Below are 16,563 nucleotides of genomic sequence, written 5' to 3'. Positions count from 1 at the left end.
GTATTTAAGTGACACCTGAGAGTCAGAGTTAGAGCTCTGAAGCTATGAAAGTCAGCACTACCCCATACGGGAACTGTTTAAAAAGTTGAAAAACGATTAGACTTCAACTAGAGATATGAAGGAAGCCGATCTGGATGGGGCTAATGTAGATTAGAATACAGGGTAAAAGATGATATCGTCCATATTTTAGAGCTTCAACTTCTGTGTGAGACCAAAGGGAGGGATATTTATTTGGTGCAAAATTTTTATTTTGGGTAGCACATTACCTGATTTAACTTGTATGGTCAGTTAAGTTGAACACCATGAGTACATGGAATCTTGAATAGGGTGTGAAACCTTGTTGGTTTGTTTAGGTTAGTGGGATGCCCTGATATATCCCAGAGTAATTTGGACAGTGAATAAAGAAGTATTTGTGAAGTCCCCTTGAGGGACTGGGGAGAAAGGAGGAAATATTCAACTTCCCCACTAGGAGAATTTTTTATATTCTTACAAGCAGTGAGGACAACCAGTTCAATGGGCTGAGCCCTCGAACTTGGGATTTGTCTCTGTGAAACTTGTTCCTGCAAAGGATAACTTAGCTTACATAAAATTATGTGTAACACATCACCCTCGGAGAAACTCTTTTTTGTTGCTCTGATGTGGCCTCTCTCTCTAAACTAACTTGGCAGGTGAACTCATTTCCCTCCCCCTTACATGGGACATGACTCCCAGGGGTGTAAATCTCCCTGGAAATGTGGGACAGAACTCCTGTGATGAGCCAGGACCCAGCATCATGGGATTGAGAAAGCCTTCTTGACCAAAAGGGGGAAGAGAAAAATGAGACTCAAGTTTCAGTGGCTGAGAGATTTCAAACAGAGCTGAGAGGTTCTTATGCATTATATAGATATCCCTTTTTAGTTCATGGTGTCTTGGAGGTTATTCTTATGCATTATATAGATATCCCTTTTCAGTTTTTGGTGTATTAGAGTAAGTAGAGGGAATTTCCTGAAACCACTGAACTATAATCCACTAGCCTTGACTCTTGAAGATGATTGTGTATAACTATATAGCTCTTATGGTGTGGCCAAGTGATTGTGAAAATCCTGTGGCTAACACTCCCTTTAACCAGTGTATGGACACATGAGTGAAAAAATAAGGGCCAAAAATAAATAAATAATAGGGGGGATATGGGATATGGGATGTTTTGGATGTTCTTTTTTATTTTTATTTTTATTCTTATTTTGATTTTTTACAGTAATGAAAATGTTCAAAAATTGATTTTGGTGATGAATGCCCAACTATATGATGATACTGTGAACCACTGATTATACACTTTGGATAACTTTTTGGTTTGTGCATATATCTCAATAGAATTGCATTAAAAAAAATCAAGCCTGAGCAGGACCAGAGCACATGAGTGTATCCAGAAGGAGCTAGCCTCAGAGGATGCTGAAACAGCCTTCTTAAAGCACAAATGCACAGTGCCAGCTTGAGGGTATCCTTAAAGATGCAGTACATGCATTAAATCAGAGGCCTCAATATTATGCTGTGTCTTCAAAAGGAAGGATTCAAGAGTAAGAGAACCAAGGGATGGGAGCAGGAGTAGCTATACTCATAATCTCTACCAATGACCCACTGGGGGATTTTATGCTTCCTGTCTCCAACTCTGGGCTTTGCAGGGGTGGAGATCCTGGTCCCCAAATGGCACATATTTTTGCCAAGGGACACCACAAGGATCCCATTGAACTGCAAGCTACTGCTTCTGCCAGGGTCCTTTGCACTCTTTATGCCTAGGAAACAGCAGGTGAGAAGACTCCCCATATTGGCAGGAGTAACTGATCCTGATTAGCAGGTCAAGGTGTTTTGCTTTAAACCGTTAGACAATGGAGACAGGGAGAGAGGAATAAGTGGATCCTGGGTGACCTATTTGGGCAGCCTCATGTGCTTCCTTATCCTATCATAACTATGAAAGGACGTGTGCAACAACTGCAGCCTGAGAAGGATGCGAATATCATGGCTCAGAATCCTTAAGAACAAAGTCTTGAGTCATATCACCAAGGAAGCCACTAAGATCTGCCATGGTGAGGGCCAAGGGGGATGAGTAATTTAGAGTGGATGGTGGAGGAGAGAGAGGATGAGTTCCCTTTGTGGCCTGAGATCACATGTAGCAACAGGGGCTATGGTTCATCCTACTAAGTTTCCTTCTCATGTTTCCCTTAGAAAGAAAATCCTGTGGGGTACACAGAGAAGTGGCTACTCCAACTTAATGGAGAAGTAGGTCTTGTATGGTGCAAATGGTAGACTGTGATGGCTACGACTATGCATCTCTCAGGTCTCTTGTCTCAGAAACCCAGCTGCTGAGTTCTGAAATCTGTCACCATATTTGCACTGGCGCTATGCTTCCCTATGCTGCTCCCAGTCAAAGACTGAGTGTTCCCAGCATCCAAGTAGGCTGTTCTAGTGAGACACAGAACCCACTGAAGGGTGACTTTGGCTCTAGGACTCCCTATAGACCTGACTGAATCTTTCTTAGAACTGCAATGCAGTCTAAGAACTCTATCCTTTCCTTCTTCCCTCTCTCCCTCCCTCTTTCCATCCTTCCTCCCTTTCTCCTCTTTCCCTTCCATCACCCCACCCTCCTCTCTTGCTTCCTATTCTCCTTTACAGGGAGCAGACCTGTATCACAATCTCAGTTCTCCTCCATCTGCTCCTTCTTCATTTTCCCTCCCTGGCATTTTCTCTAATAAATGTCTTGCACATCTAATTCCATCTTGGCATCAGCTTCTTAGAGGACCCAGGCTAACACAGATGGTTTGTATGTGCTGGTGAGTGTCTAAGGCAGAATGGCAAATATTCCAATCTTGTAAGCAAGGTCTAGTCAGCTGGTGGTGCTGCCATGAGTGCTGAGTTGAGAAGGATTCCAGATCCAATTTTAGTGAGTGCCATGATCAACTGGCAAGGTCTGTGATGATAGCAAGGGATGACAGTCTTTTTCTTTATTGCTGTTGCTGAATTGAGATGTCTCCAAAATCTTTCAAGAAGTCTTATGGTCAGAAAAGCATTTTATTTGAAACTTCTGGTAATGATAAATGATATTCATAATGATAATCAATGACTAATGATAATGGCTAATGATTAATATGATTATCATTAATGATGATAATGATTTTGTAATAAAATGATGTAATGATATATGCCATAAGGATTTTATACTATTATATGATTCATGATAATACTTATTGCTAAATGATAATTATAAAATGGCATTATTGTTTCATCAAGGAGCCTAAAGTGATACAAGTGAAAGATAATATGCAATTATATTGCATATGCAATAATATTTTTATACTGACATATGGTGAGTCACATGGAATCTAGAAAATCTAGGAAATGATTCAAAGGATAAAAATTTTTGGCCTCTATCCTTGACTTGCTCTTTATGAGCTCTGTATGACTGTGCTCTGATGAGCTGATGTGCTTGTTCCTGCTTTCTCGCAGGTTTAATCTGCGTCATGGAGCCCATCATAACATGATGCCATTCATTAGTATTATTCATTTCCCTTTATCTAATTTTCTACTTGCCAAGCCACATTCTGATGTGGACTACGTTTTATAAATAGATTTTCTTAAGGGAAAGAGAATGGGCTGATCAGTGATGTTAGTATTCTAATCTAGCAACTATTTCCTTCCTTTAAAAAGCCATTTTCAATATTATAAAAATACATTCTTATAAAAACTGTTTAAAAAGTGGTGAGGCAAAATGTCAAAGGTCACTTCTTATGCATAGCCTTTCAATTCTACTATCAAAGAGTAATGCTTTATTTTTTATTGTAAGTTAACTAGTTTCTCCATTGGTTATCTGATGCTCAAGATGTTTTCTTTGTGGCCTATATAAAAGGAATCTCTTGCAAATTCACCCAGAATGAACTAACAAGACAGAGTTTCTAAATATACAAAAATTGAGGGCCAACCCTTTCATTAAGAACTCTTTTAATCTTCATGAGCCAGTATTTCTTGTCTTATATGATAGCAAACATTATGCTTTGCACAAAGAGTATAAAAGGCTCATTTGGTGGGCAGGCCGCGGTGGCTCAGCGGGCAAAGTGCTTGCCTGCTATGCCGGAGGACCTCGGTTCGATTCCCGGCCCCAGCCCATGTAACAAAAACGGAGAAACAGAATACAATAAAATAAGAAAATGTTTAAAAATGTTTCCCTTTCTTCCTTCCTTCCTTCTCTCTGTCTTTCCTTTAAAAAAAAAAAAAAAAAAAAAAAAAAGGCTCATTTGGGGGAATATTTGTAGTCCTGAGCTCACTACAATTAATGACTTATTCAGACTTAATGGACTATCACTTGTTTTTATGTGAACTGTACTATTTTTTAGTTATTTTCTAGGAATCTTCTCAGCCCCCCAAGGATAGAGGGAGTATGAAAAGTAATTTTAGTTCAAGTGTGCCTTCAATATGCACTCATTTCAACATTTTTAGAAGAATGTATGAAGACAAATTTGAAATTTATATAGATTGACTTTTTCTTTCTTTTGAAAAATAGTCAAGATTATTGTTAACCATTTTCAAACTAAAAGCAATTCAAGATAAGAATGAGTTCCCTAAAATGAGTGAGGTTAGGCTTCTGGTGTACCTGGAGTTTATTTCAAAAGATGCTTCTCAAAATGCAACCCTGCCCTACAGCATAAAAAAAAAATGCTTCTCAATGTTGAACACCTGAATCTTTTTTGAAACTGCTTTCATTCAAAGATTTACAGGACATCCTGAGCATAAGATCTCCAACGGAAATTACTGTTTTGGGGATAGAAAGGACAAAACTTGCCAAAATAATGCTGATAAAAGTATAAAGTCAGCTATAACTGTGTAACTTTTTTTAAAAAAAAAAACAAATAGTTTCACTTAAGGAGGGAGAAACTACATTGTTTTCATAAATGAACCAAACCAACAAAGTGAACTAACTTTAATTAGGGCTGTGATGGGTTTTTGAAATAATTTCATACAAAAGAAGTGGATACAAATTTTTTTTTGACAATCATTTTTCAGGTGGGACAAATATTGTGGTAAAAAATAGTACATGAATCTGGATGAGTGTGGGGGTGAAAATAAGAGATTTTTCATATAGATTTAAAAAGTAGCTTTTTCTTTTCAAAAACCACCTAATTTATTCTCTTATCCTTCCATAAAATTAGAATTAATTTTACTTTCTATCTAAGTGTGCTATTAGCATAGGAATGATGATTTTCTAAAACATTCATAGGCTTAATTTATCCCTCTTTTTCATTAAAGAAAATCTGGAATTATTTTGTAGCTTATTTATTATTCACCAGTCTTCATAAAATGGAATGTCATAAAATAGTTACAAAAATAAATAGTGGTTAAAAACAAAAACAAACAAAAACAAATAGTGGGGGGCAGTCAATGGTGGTGCAGTGGCAGAGTTCTCATCTGCCATGCCGGAGACCCAGATTCGATTCTCAGAGCCTGCCAATGAAAAAACAAACAAACAAACAAACAAACAAAAAAACAAATAGTGGGTACATCTTTGGTGGGAGCCTGTGATTTGGTAAATTTTGCATGTATTCAAGATAGTCACAGAGATGCAAGCTTACTGTTCTCATTAACTCATTTCTCTTAGCTTCATTTTTTTGATGTTAGAATTTAGACAGTATTTAATAATTATCTGAGGGAAAATTGTTGTGCTTGGAGTCGTCATACAATCAAGGACCACAGTGATTTGGAAATGTCAATTTAGTAGTCAGGCTTTGAAGATAAGATTGTTAAATCATCTAAGATCATTTGTGGCTCTGGGAGCGTTAGTAAATGTCAGTCTGGATTATATTTTCTTTCTTTCTTTCTTTTTTTCTTCAAATTTGAGGTTATCCATGGGTTAGGAAAAATACCAAGTTTGGAATGCAAATTTGCTTACTGCTTTAATATTGAATTTATCTCTGGTTTGGGAGAAACAGACCTCTGCCCTCATGAAGATGTTATGAGCTTCACTTGTCCTAATGCTGTAATTCTTAGTAGAGAGGCTGTGGTGGTTTGAAGCTGTATGGCTCCCAGAAAAACAGATTCTTAAATTTAATCTATTCCTGTGGGTGTGAACTCATTGTAAGCTGGATCTTTTGATGAGGTGACTTCAGTTAAGGTGTGACCCACCTCATTCATGTTGAGTTTTAATCCTATTCCTGGAGTCCTTTATAAATGGAATGAACACACACACACACACATACACATGCAGAAAAAGTTACGGAAGAAAGAAGCTGAAAGCAATGAAACCTGAAAGAGTTTCAGACACTGCCATGGCCCTTGCCATGTGACAGAGGAGCCAAGGATTGCTGGCAGCTGATCTTTGGGAAGAAAGAATCGCTTCGATGATGCCTTGATATGCTCACACTCATGGCGTGAAACTGTAAACTTCTGTGCATATGTTACTTCATGGCTTGACCACATGATAAAACTTATTAATGAGTACTAAAATAGGAGAAAGGCACCCTAATGGCACATTTGTGATCTTTTCAACTTATTTCCAGGTCTGACAGGTTTGTTTTTATAGATCCTATCTAAATAAATTATTTTTAGGCCAATTGGATTTGAATTCCTTCCTAAAGAATTTAGGGCACAAATGAAATAAGTGAACAAACACATGGTAAGATCAACCTTTGGCTCAGTAGGAACGAGCTGCTTTCTGAAAAATAAGAATACAAACTAATCACACATATAAACCAGTTTATTAGATTGTCAGTGATACTTTGAGACAAATTCAAGTTATTTTTATTTTACTTCATATAAACAGAGGATGGAAGGAAAGTTTTAAACTTCAAGCTTTGTTCAGCATGTATGCAGTTAGCATCCACAAAAGCACCATTGGGTATGGAAGAATTAGCACCACAGAATTTTAGGACCTAACTGTTAACATGCATCATTGAAAAACTTGGAACATGAAAACTGAAGGAGTATGTGGTATGATCTATTATAAACGATACAAGGCAGTTTATTATTTGTTTTCTTACAGTACAATACAATCACCAATGATGAAAACCTTTTAAGTACAATACAGGACAGAAAACACCTTGTACCCTGTTAACACTAAAGCAGTTACAGATTTAAAAAAATGTTTCTTGTAAGAGGCAATGGGTTGAAATTATTCCCCCACCGCTCAAATTTTAAATTCAGAGTTATATAGTTACATGATCTCTTAAGAAAGTATTTTCAAATCTCTCTGTCTTCCTACTTTAATGCTGACAAATGGCAGTTTGAAAACTGAAAGGTTTGATGAATTAAAACATACACACACACACACACGAAACTGATAGAGTCAAGAAATACTCCAGTGTGGTGGAAGGCATTCCACATAAGATAAGTTTGAAAATGATGCCAATGTGTTGATACTTGTCTTCCATTCCATGGAGGAATGCCAAGTACAGAAGCCTTGGATTCATGATGAACTTCGGTTCATTTCTTTCACAGAATGCCTTTATTCTGAAGTGTAACATAAGTGATTTATTCCTTATTCCTCAACTGTTTTTGTAGTGTCATAGGCTGGTCCTTATCCTTGATTTCACCGCAGTGAAAAGGGCTGATATTCTCTCTGGATTAAGGGTAATTTGTGAGCTAAAGAAAAAATATTAATTTAAATTTAGAAAATATGAAAATTTAAAGGGAGTTTCACTATTTTCACAGTACAAACCCATGACAAATATTATTGAAAACCTTTCAGTTAGAAAGCATGTAACAAACCCTCAATTTTAAGTTATAGCTAGGCCAATTTTGGCATATTAGAAGAAACTGGATAAGAAATGTGCAATATGAATAGATAGATACAGGTATATTCAGATTTCAATGCATTGATGCCAAGGAAAATATGTTTTTACTCACCAAGAGAAGAATATACCTAGGAGCATCTATGAAGACACATGAATCAATCATGTATCTGTCCAACTTCTAATTCTGGAATAGTGATAACAGGGTCCTTTAGGAAAAAGTACTCAACTACAGTACGGCAGCAATTTTATGTTGTATATATTTAACAGCAAAACATTTTTGAAAATAGAATCATACTATATGGTTAGTTTACAATTCAGCATTTCTATACTTGTAACACATGCGTTTATTTGTTTTCCCCGTTTTTAAAAATTCCCACTAGGACCAACATATTTCAGAACAACAATCTAACATTAAACAAAACTTCCTAAGGAAAATATTTAGCATCACAAAGATTTGAGAAAAGTCTCAGCATCACAAAATACTCAATAAATCTACATTTAAGATTGTTCATGCCATGACATTAACACACCTTTGGGTTCATATATCTTATTTAAAAAAAAAAGAAAGAAAGAAATCAGAGAGTTGACATGGAACTCGTCTTTAGTCTCTCCTTGATATGGGTAGACTTCTGATAAACTTGACTTCTTTCTATTCCATGTAATGATGATTGTGTCTATGAAGCTGCATTTACAGTTAAATGCAAAACATTTGAAACTAGTGATAGAAAATGGCCACCACAGAGAAAGAATTAAAGATAAGGAAATTATACAAAAAAAAAATTCTTTTAAATGAAGGAACTGTCTCCAAACAAGGTTTGCTTGCAATGAAATATTCTGTTGAAAAACATTCTTGGATAAAATTTAGTCTGTCTTTATAAATGTCAGAAAGAGGATGGTTTAATTAGAGAGGGTCAAACCCTTTTGAAAGAAATTATCCTATGTCTTTTCTGCTGAATCAAATTGATTGTTTAAATCAATTACTAATATTCTAGAAAAGAAACAGCTATAAATAGCAGCATATCAACACGGCTGGTTTAAATTTGATAATTCACCAGGCATGGATGACTTAAACACAGAAGAAACAAAACTGATTTAATCTTTTAGGGTTATATTAAAAAAAAAACAACTCAAATAAAACAAAATTGGGTTATGATGGGCTGGCTTAATAATTTTGATTGCCTTAATATTTGATCAACATTTCAAGACAATGCTGTATCAATTAAAACTAAGACTTAAAAAAGAAAAACTGCCGAAAAATTATTAACACTATGAAAAGTTTTCAAATCTTACAACATTTTAAACCTCAAATGATGACACAATATTTAGACTAATAGTTTTGCTATCACTTACACTTCTGTTACTTTTGCATTTTATTTCTGTATTGTCCATTGGTTATATTATGTAACAATTTTCTGTTAAGTTAAAATAGATTGAATTATTACATTATACTATAAGAGGCTTTAGAAAAACATATAAGTAGGATAAATTTATAAAAGGATAAAGAATATTTTAAGGGATTTTAGACAAGTTCTATACAGACGAAGAGCTAGTTCAAGGTAATAAAGTGCCTTCTTTTCCAGGTAATTAATTTTTCACTAAAATGTCTTAAGGCTTTATAAGAAACTCAACATTTTCAGAAGTTTGACAGTATATGAGGTTATATTATTAATTAGCAATTCTTTTGTAAGTCTTATTTCATTTAGTCTTTCAATCCATATTAATTTTAGTATATAGCAGTTTAAAATTATAAACTTGAACTGTGAATTAACTCATTTTGTGGGGTAAGGGAAAGATGTATACTTTTCTAAATGCTGTGATTTGTACTTAAGAGTCACATGTTGCTTATGAACAAATTATTTTGTCTTAATATATAGCACCCAAAGCCCCTCTTAAAATTCAACAGAATATTTACTCTCATGGCAAACATGGCCATCATTTCATTCATTCATATATTCTGTTGTCTTCTCATTTAAAATGATTGTGCAGCCTCAAATGATAAAGGCCAGAGAAAATCTCAGGTAAATCTTCAGACACAGGCACAATGAATATCTTTTACTGCAACAGTTTATGCATAATCCATAATGATGCCAACATCTAATGTTAAAGCATTTACGGTAGTTTTCATTTTGATTCTACTACCCATGTGTGTATCACAGTAAAATACTGGTACTTTAATAGAAGTGTGTATATATCCATTCTAGCTATAATCATACAGAGTTCTATTTCTTGTTGAGTCTTGTCATTTCTCTTTGGGAGATAAGGGTGCATTTTAAGCACAGCTATTTGCTTGTTGTCTTGGCTGCTCAAGATTTTAGGATCATTATAACTCAATGAGTTATAAAACAGTAATAATCAAATAAAATGTTTGACTATTCTTTTCCAGGAATTGACAGTTATTTTGTGCTGGAAAATTATTGAAAAGTCAGGCACTATATTAAATGGCCATGATATCTAAAATGCTTATCTGATTACCACCGATTATTAATTTCAAATATTCCTTAAATTAAAGGTTTTTGAGGTTAGGGTAGTAGAGGAAGGCTTAAAACTCATTGCAAAGAAAGCTTTAAATTCAATGTTCCACATAATTAGAGAAAAAGGAACTACTGGTGGAAAAAGTGCTTGTCTTAAAATTGGGTTTGGTTTTGAATCTAAAGCCTAGTAGGAGTAATTCCTGGGAATGCAAAATAAAATTAAAACAGTATAAACTTTATAATTGCACATTCCTTTACCAAAGTGCCATAAGTTACCAAATATTTTCCTAAAATGCACATGATGCTGCTTTTTTAAATCTAAGTACATACACAGTTTTACCTTTTTCATATTTGCATATTACAGTTCACAAACAGCACAAATATAAGCAGGAAGATGCATTATAACTTTCTAAAAACTGTATAGAGTATTGGTTTTTAAAAATAACTTTCAAGAACATTTGTCATTATGAAGACTCAAATCCAAGTATAGCCAAAGCATTACCATAAAACCTGAAAACATCATGAGAGTCTGTTTAGGCAACTTTTTTGAATACTCTGCCATGCAATGCACAGGAGTCTTCTTAAATTGGTTTCTTAAAAAAATTGGTTTAATTATCCTGTATTTAACTATCCGACGATATACTATACTTGCTTACTCTCTTCGATCACTGAAGTGACAACGAATGCAATAACCAAGTTTTGAAAGCTGTATTGAATACTGAGGTTTCTAGCCTTAATTGCACATTCCTATCAAGTATAGCAAAAATATCTGATGCATGAGTTATTCATTTTCATGCTTCTATCTATTCTAAATAGAAACAATAAATGGCAATTTATACAGATAACATAATAAGGACAAGAAGACATTACAGACCAAAGCATTAATAGATGAACAAACAAAGTAATAAGCAACTGTGTGGAAGTTCTCTATATTACTGAATTTTTATAAATCAGGGGAAAAGGATTTTTAAAAAATGAAGATTTCTTTACCATGCAGTAATTAATAAATATTCCTCAAATAAATGGAATACACACAAAGTTTAATTTGGGATATTTTTGTTGTTTCTGAGTGTGATGAAGAGAAATGAGAGACCAAAATAGAAATTATATTGTTTGGAGGAAAGAGAGAATGTAAGATCAGGTTCTCAATGACAGGTCATCTGTGTCATGTTGTGGCACAGGCTAAACACTGTGGTGTGGTACCCCATTTAATTAGGGAGAAAAATTCAGGTAAAAACATGAAAATGCTAATGTTCAAATTAGGATTAGTTCATAGTTACCAGACATTAAAATGCAATCAAAAAAGAATCCCTTCCTTTTCCTACAGTTTAAGACTCAATCTCGGATATAAGAACAACAATATAAATAACATGTAAGCCTATGAAATAAATGCCTAATTCTATAAATTACTTATTTTGCAGGAATGTGAATTAGGATATAAATTGGTATCCCAGTCCTCTGAGAGAATAAACTTTTAAACATAAGTAAATCAGAAAGGATCAGGAATGGGAAATCACTGACCATTCCCCCAAACACAACATACTGACAGGTTAATCATAGACACAGATATATACACAGGTATAGTTATTTCATCACAGACAGGTATAGATATTTCATCCTGTTTAATTCAGTGAACCTTCTCACAGTTTATGAGTAGGAGAACATAATCTCTTGTTGATAAATAATGCTCTTGGATGGTTTCAACATTTTAAAAGTTGATAGAGAAATACTTCAAATAAACATTGAAATGTAGAAGACACAATAAAAGCTACAAACTTGTGTGGAAATTCCATGTTGTATGTGACATTCCAACTGTATTTAGCTCGTGTAATACCTAAAATAAGACTCTACAATCTCTCTCATGAATGCATACATATATTTTCTTTCCTTTTCAAAAGCTAGATGGTTATATTTACCTAAAATAACTTCTCTTTGATAGCAGTCGTATAGTGTTGACATAAATACTGAACACACCTATGTGACCTTTTCCTCCCACATAGTTTAATGTTTTCCATTATTCAGCTCTTTAATAGTACTTGTAATTTCCCAAATGCCTCATATTTAGTTATAGCAGTTATTTCTTGTATCCCTTAGGCGAAGAGCAGAATTAATAAATTGCCTGTGCAGTGGTGAAACTATATAAGGTTGGTAAATATCCAATGTAGCCTGACTGCTCTGCAAGGAGTTACTTAGCAGTATGCTACACTGTGAATACTTCTTGGAGCAAAGACAGGGTCTTCATTTCTGTAGTACATCCAGAGCCTAGCAGAGTGTTTAGCTCATGCTGTATTTAAATCTGTTGATTTAATGAGTGAGAAAGGGGACTGAGAAAACAGAACTAACAGTTTCAATATAATTCCTCTCACTCACTGTGGAAAAGCTGTGCTGGTCCACTTCCGCTCTTCTACTACAATAGTACAGTATTACTCATCTTAAGTAAGAGGGTAGGTTACTGCCCACACTTTCAACTCTCTTCGGCAAAGGCCATAACTTACACATTCTATGACCTGACTGGCAGTTACTACAATGCCTCCTAAAACTCTGAATTGATCATCTTTCTTTTAGTCTAGTATTTAAATTTGAAGTTGTGCTTCTGGATATGACAGACTACTCTTAAGTTAGTAAAGCTAAATGAATCAAGTTGCAATCATTAGCATGAATATGGAGACTATTTGAAGGGAATAAGAAGACAGTTATGCATATATAACAAAGGAGATCACTGGAGACTAGCGGTCATCATTTTTTTTGGAAATTAGGGCAGGAAAGCTGAGACCTTTGAGAAAACAGTGATTTTATTGAATTAGGTGAATGATGAGGAAGTTAGAGTAGGTGATATCTAAAGATTTTTCTAGTTCTAAAATTCTATATAGTGCTAACTGGTTCCTTCTCCAGTGAGAATAGGAATCTAGACAGTATTCAAAGTATATTTTATTTATTTTTGCATGGGCAGGCACTGGGAACCGAAACTGTGTCTCTGGCATGGCAGGCGAGAACTCTGCCTGCTGAGCCACCGTGGCCTGTCCCTATTTTATTTTTAAGAGAGGAGAGTTTGACGAAAAGTTTGCTGTTTTGGAATTATCTCAATCAACTGTGAGCATTACATGTTTTTCTTTTTCTTTTTTTTTTAAGCCACTACTGTTCTGTCTTTTGTAACAATACTATGTAAAACGTTCTAAATCCTGAAAAAAACTACTTAAATTATAACAATATAACATGTCTAGTATATTTATATTTACAGCAAAATTAGTAGCTATGGGTTTGTTCCTAAGACTTCATGTGAACTTGTCCTTTAACGAATAGTCTTCCCAGTTCAACACAATTCATGGCCTCATCTCAAATTTCAATGAGAGGAAGGTGAAATTATCTCTTAGAAAAATTAGGGTTAGTTTTAAATTACATCAATGGGAAAAACAAATGTTTATGATATTAAGTTTGAATTTCTAAATTAAATTTCTGTACATATTAAAGAAAACAGCTCCATTAATTACATTTTGAACAAGAAACAAGAAAAACATTACTAATTTCAAAGTAGAAACCCAAAATCAAATTTTTATTGATCAGAACCATAAATAAGTAGGAGAAAAGATGATTTACAAGCAGCTTTTTCTTCAGCTAGCTTTCCAAAACCCTTGTAACAAAGTGTCCTGACTTATTCGGAAATCAGATTTATAATTCTTTATTTTTACAACCAGAGACCTCTTTACCCTGCTACTGTATTAAACTGACATTATTATGCATAATCAAATGGGAGCAGATCTGTCCAGCAACAAGTATTATTGGCACTTAATTAATTACTACAACCGGAATGATGATGCACTGCTTAGAGAATTCACGCATACTGCTCAAAGTAGTTATCAGTCTTTATAGTTTAGACCACATATCCACGAGGCTGAGTATGACAGCCCTACAAATCCATATTGCAGGTTACAAATACATGTTACAGGTCTACTAAGAAGATTCTCTTGGTAATTGAAATGCAACTGCCTTTTTATGACAAATAAGACTTAGGTCAAATTCTACATTAAAGTAGGTCATGTCAAAGGGAAGTTTTATTTTAGTATTTTTGGCATTGTCAAAATGAAGTATGAACATGGTAAAATAATTTAAGAACCATAGGAGAAAACTAAGCATGAATGAAGAAAGGGAAACTGTGTATTTAGTATTAAACAGAAAAGTGAAGGAAATGAGAAAACAAGTAGATGAGAGGGGACTTAAAGCATTGGAATAATCTAAAACTTTATTAGTATTCTCTCAGTTTTCTGGCTAATTTATCTTATCTAATTTGGCTATCTTTTTCCATAAAACTGATATAAGCATGGTAGTACTACATGGTTACCCTTTCTTTTGTTGAATATGAACAGTTGTATGAACATTACAAATGACAAACTGAATTTCCATAAAGACAAGAAAGTGCCTGTTGCATACATTATTGGCATGTGACTTAGCATTCTGGGATCTCTGTTCCTGCAGCTGCTTATTTTAGAGCTTTTAAGGTAGAGATGATAACGATGGGGTGGCTAGTTACAGGCCAATTCCATCTTCTGCTTTTAGTTACATCAAAATTCAGCCTCCTTTTTGGTAAGAATCAAATTCTCTTGAAAATGACAACAGCAGATGGTAATAATTCACTCTTCAGATCTATTGGTACATAAATTATTATGGTTCTCTAAATCACGGTATATTCCTTGCTTACATTTATTGCTTCTATTCCCCAGAATTTCAGTGAATTTTTGCTTAAAATAGCAAAATTAGGTAAGTTTAGTTAGAACTTTCAGAAAAACAAAAATGTAATCTAGATGTACCTACTCTTCTTTCATTTATATAATCTTTGCTAGAAATTATGGATCAAAGTGAGTTTCTAATAATAAAATTGAGTTCATAAGATCTATATTACATAAGTTTGAGTATTTAAAAATTACTACAGCATCACCATATTGATAAACAATGAAAGCATTCCTTCCAGATGTTTTGAGAATAGAAATAGTGTAAGAAGTAGGTCCTCACCTGGAATTATTTTTCATAGTTATTCTCTGAGGTAAAAGCAGAACCATAAAGTAAATGAAACAATACTAGTTCTATGACTGCTACAACTGTAGAAATGCAGTCGCCCAGTATCTCTCTTCTTTGTTGTATAAAGTCTCTCCAAAGAGTACCTCTTGATGCGTATAATGTGACATTAATTAAGGTGGGAGAGTCATTTGCATGTTAGGAGAACTGTCACTAAATATTAATAGTACAGGGTATTTTGTCCCCTTCTTTCCTTTTACAGGTTGTTTGCTACAATTATTTAAATTGTAGTTATACAGCAATATACTCAGCAAAGATCTGCTTATTTCTTGTCTGTTTTAAAAAATGTATCAGGAACTGTCTACTGACAAATTGAAAATGTAGATGATCTCAAAATTATTAGGCTGAGTGAAAGAATACAAATGCAAAAATACGAACATGCTGCATTTATATAAAATTCCAGAATAGACAAAACCAACTTATGGTGATAGAAATCAGATCAGTGGTTGCTTTTGAGGGTGTTGGCTGGGAAGCGGTATAAGATAACTTTCTGGGGTGATATTCACCCATTAAAACTGACTGAATGGTACTGTAAGATCTGAGCATTTCACTGTGTTCAAATAATACCTTATTAAATATATTAAAAAGCATGACTACTAAACTGAACTTACTTGCTGAAGAAGAAGCTTGGTTGGCATTTTTCTTTTTTTAATTTCAAAACTTCTTCCTTCAAACTGCCCCACAGATAGCAATGTGTGTGAGAATGGGATCCATGACTTACGCCACAGAGGACATGCATTTTATATCATCAGTACCAAACCAAAATAGGATTGCTTTTTAATGGGAAAAAAAGAAGATAAATGTTTTTATGGACCATGCTAAATGCATTACCTCTAAGAAAGAAAATAAAACATCTTATGTTAAAAAAGTATTCTGAACAGAAAAATCAGATTTAACATGGTAAAAATATTAAGTTATAAAGCCATAAAGTGAATAAAAACTTGACTTACATGCTACTTAAAAGTTCATCATGGCAGTGTGGCCTTACTCTTCTTTGGTTTCCCCAAGGATGAGCAAATGCTGGGGGAATAGTATTACCACTAGTAATAAAAGGAGATGGATTGACTTAAGACATTTAGGTGAAAAAAAAATAAGATTTTACCTTATACTGCTTGGTGAAAATCAAATGTACACATGGTATGTCACATTTATAAACCAAACATTTTGAATGCCAGTGATTGGGATCTAATTTATAATGATTGCCTCACCACTTCAAATCTAAGGGGCCATGTATACATATTCTTTAAAAAGGCTAAGTTTGGAGTCAGAATATC

General features: G+C 34.3%; 1 protein-coding gene across 7 annotated transcripts in view; it reads right to left on the bottom strand.

Moving 5' to 3' along the window:
* Positions 1–6,697: 6,697 nt before the first annotated feature.
* PURG (purine rich element binding protein G) overlaps positions 6,698–16,563 on the bottom strand; it is a 33,224-nt gene continuing 23,358 nt past the window's right edge. For 4 of the 7 annotated variants that reach the window (XM_077144694.1, XM_077144697.1, XM_077144698.1 and 1 more), the window contains 3 exons: positions 16,240–16,329; positions 15,901–16,062; positions 6,698–7,599 (listed from right to left, as the gene is read on the bottom strand). Coding sequence is in view for 1 of the 7 variants with exons in the window: in XM_077144699.1 (XP_077000814.1) it covers positions 7,582–7,599 (18 nt within the window). In the remaining 6 variants the exon portion in view is untranslated. The remainder of the gene's footprint in view (positions 7,600–15,900; positions 16,063–16,239; positions 16,330–16,563) is intronic. The other 3 variants (XM_077144696.1, XM_077144699.1, XM_077144695.1) reach the window with 2 other exon arrangements.

Source organism: Tamandua tetradactyla, chromosome 26, assembly GCF_023851605.1.
Source record: "Tamandua tetradactyla isolate mTamTet1 chromosome 26, mTamTet1.pri, whole genome shotgun sequence".
NCBI classification, from domain to species: Eukaryota; Metazoa; Chordata; class Mammalia; order Pilosa; family Myrmecophagidae; genus Tamandua; species Tamandua tetradactyla.
This window is presented reverse-complemented; position numbering and strand designations above follow the sequence as displayed.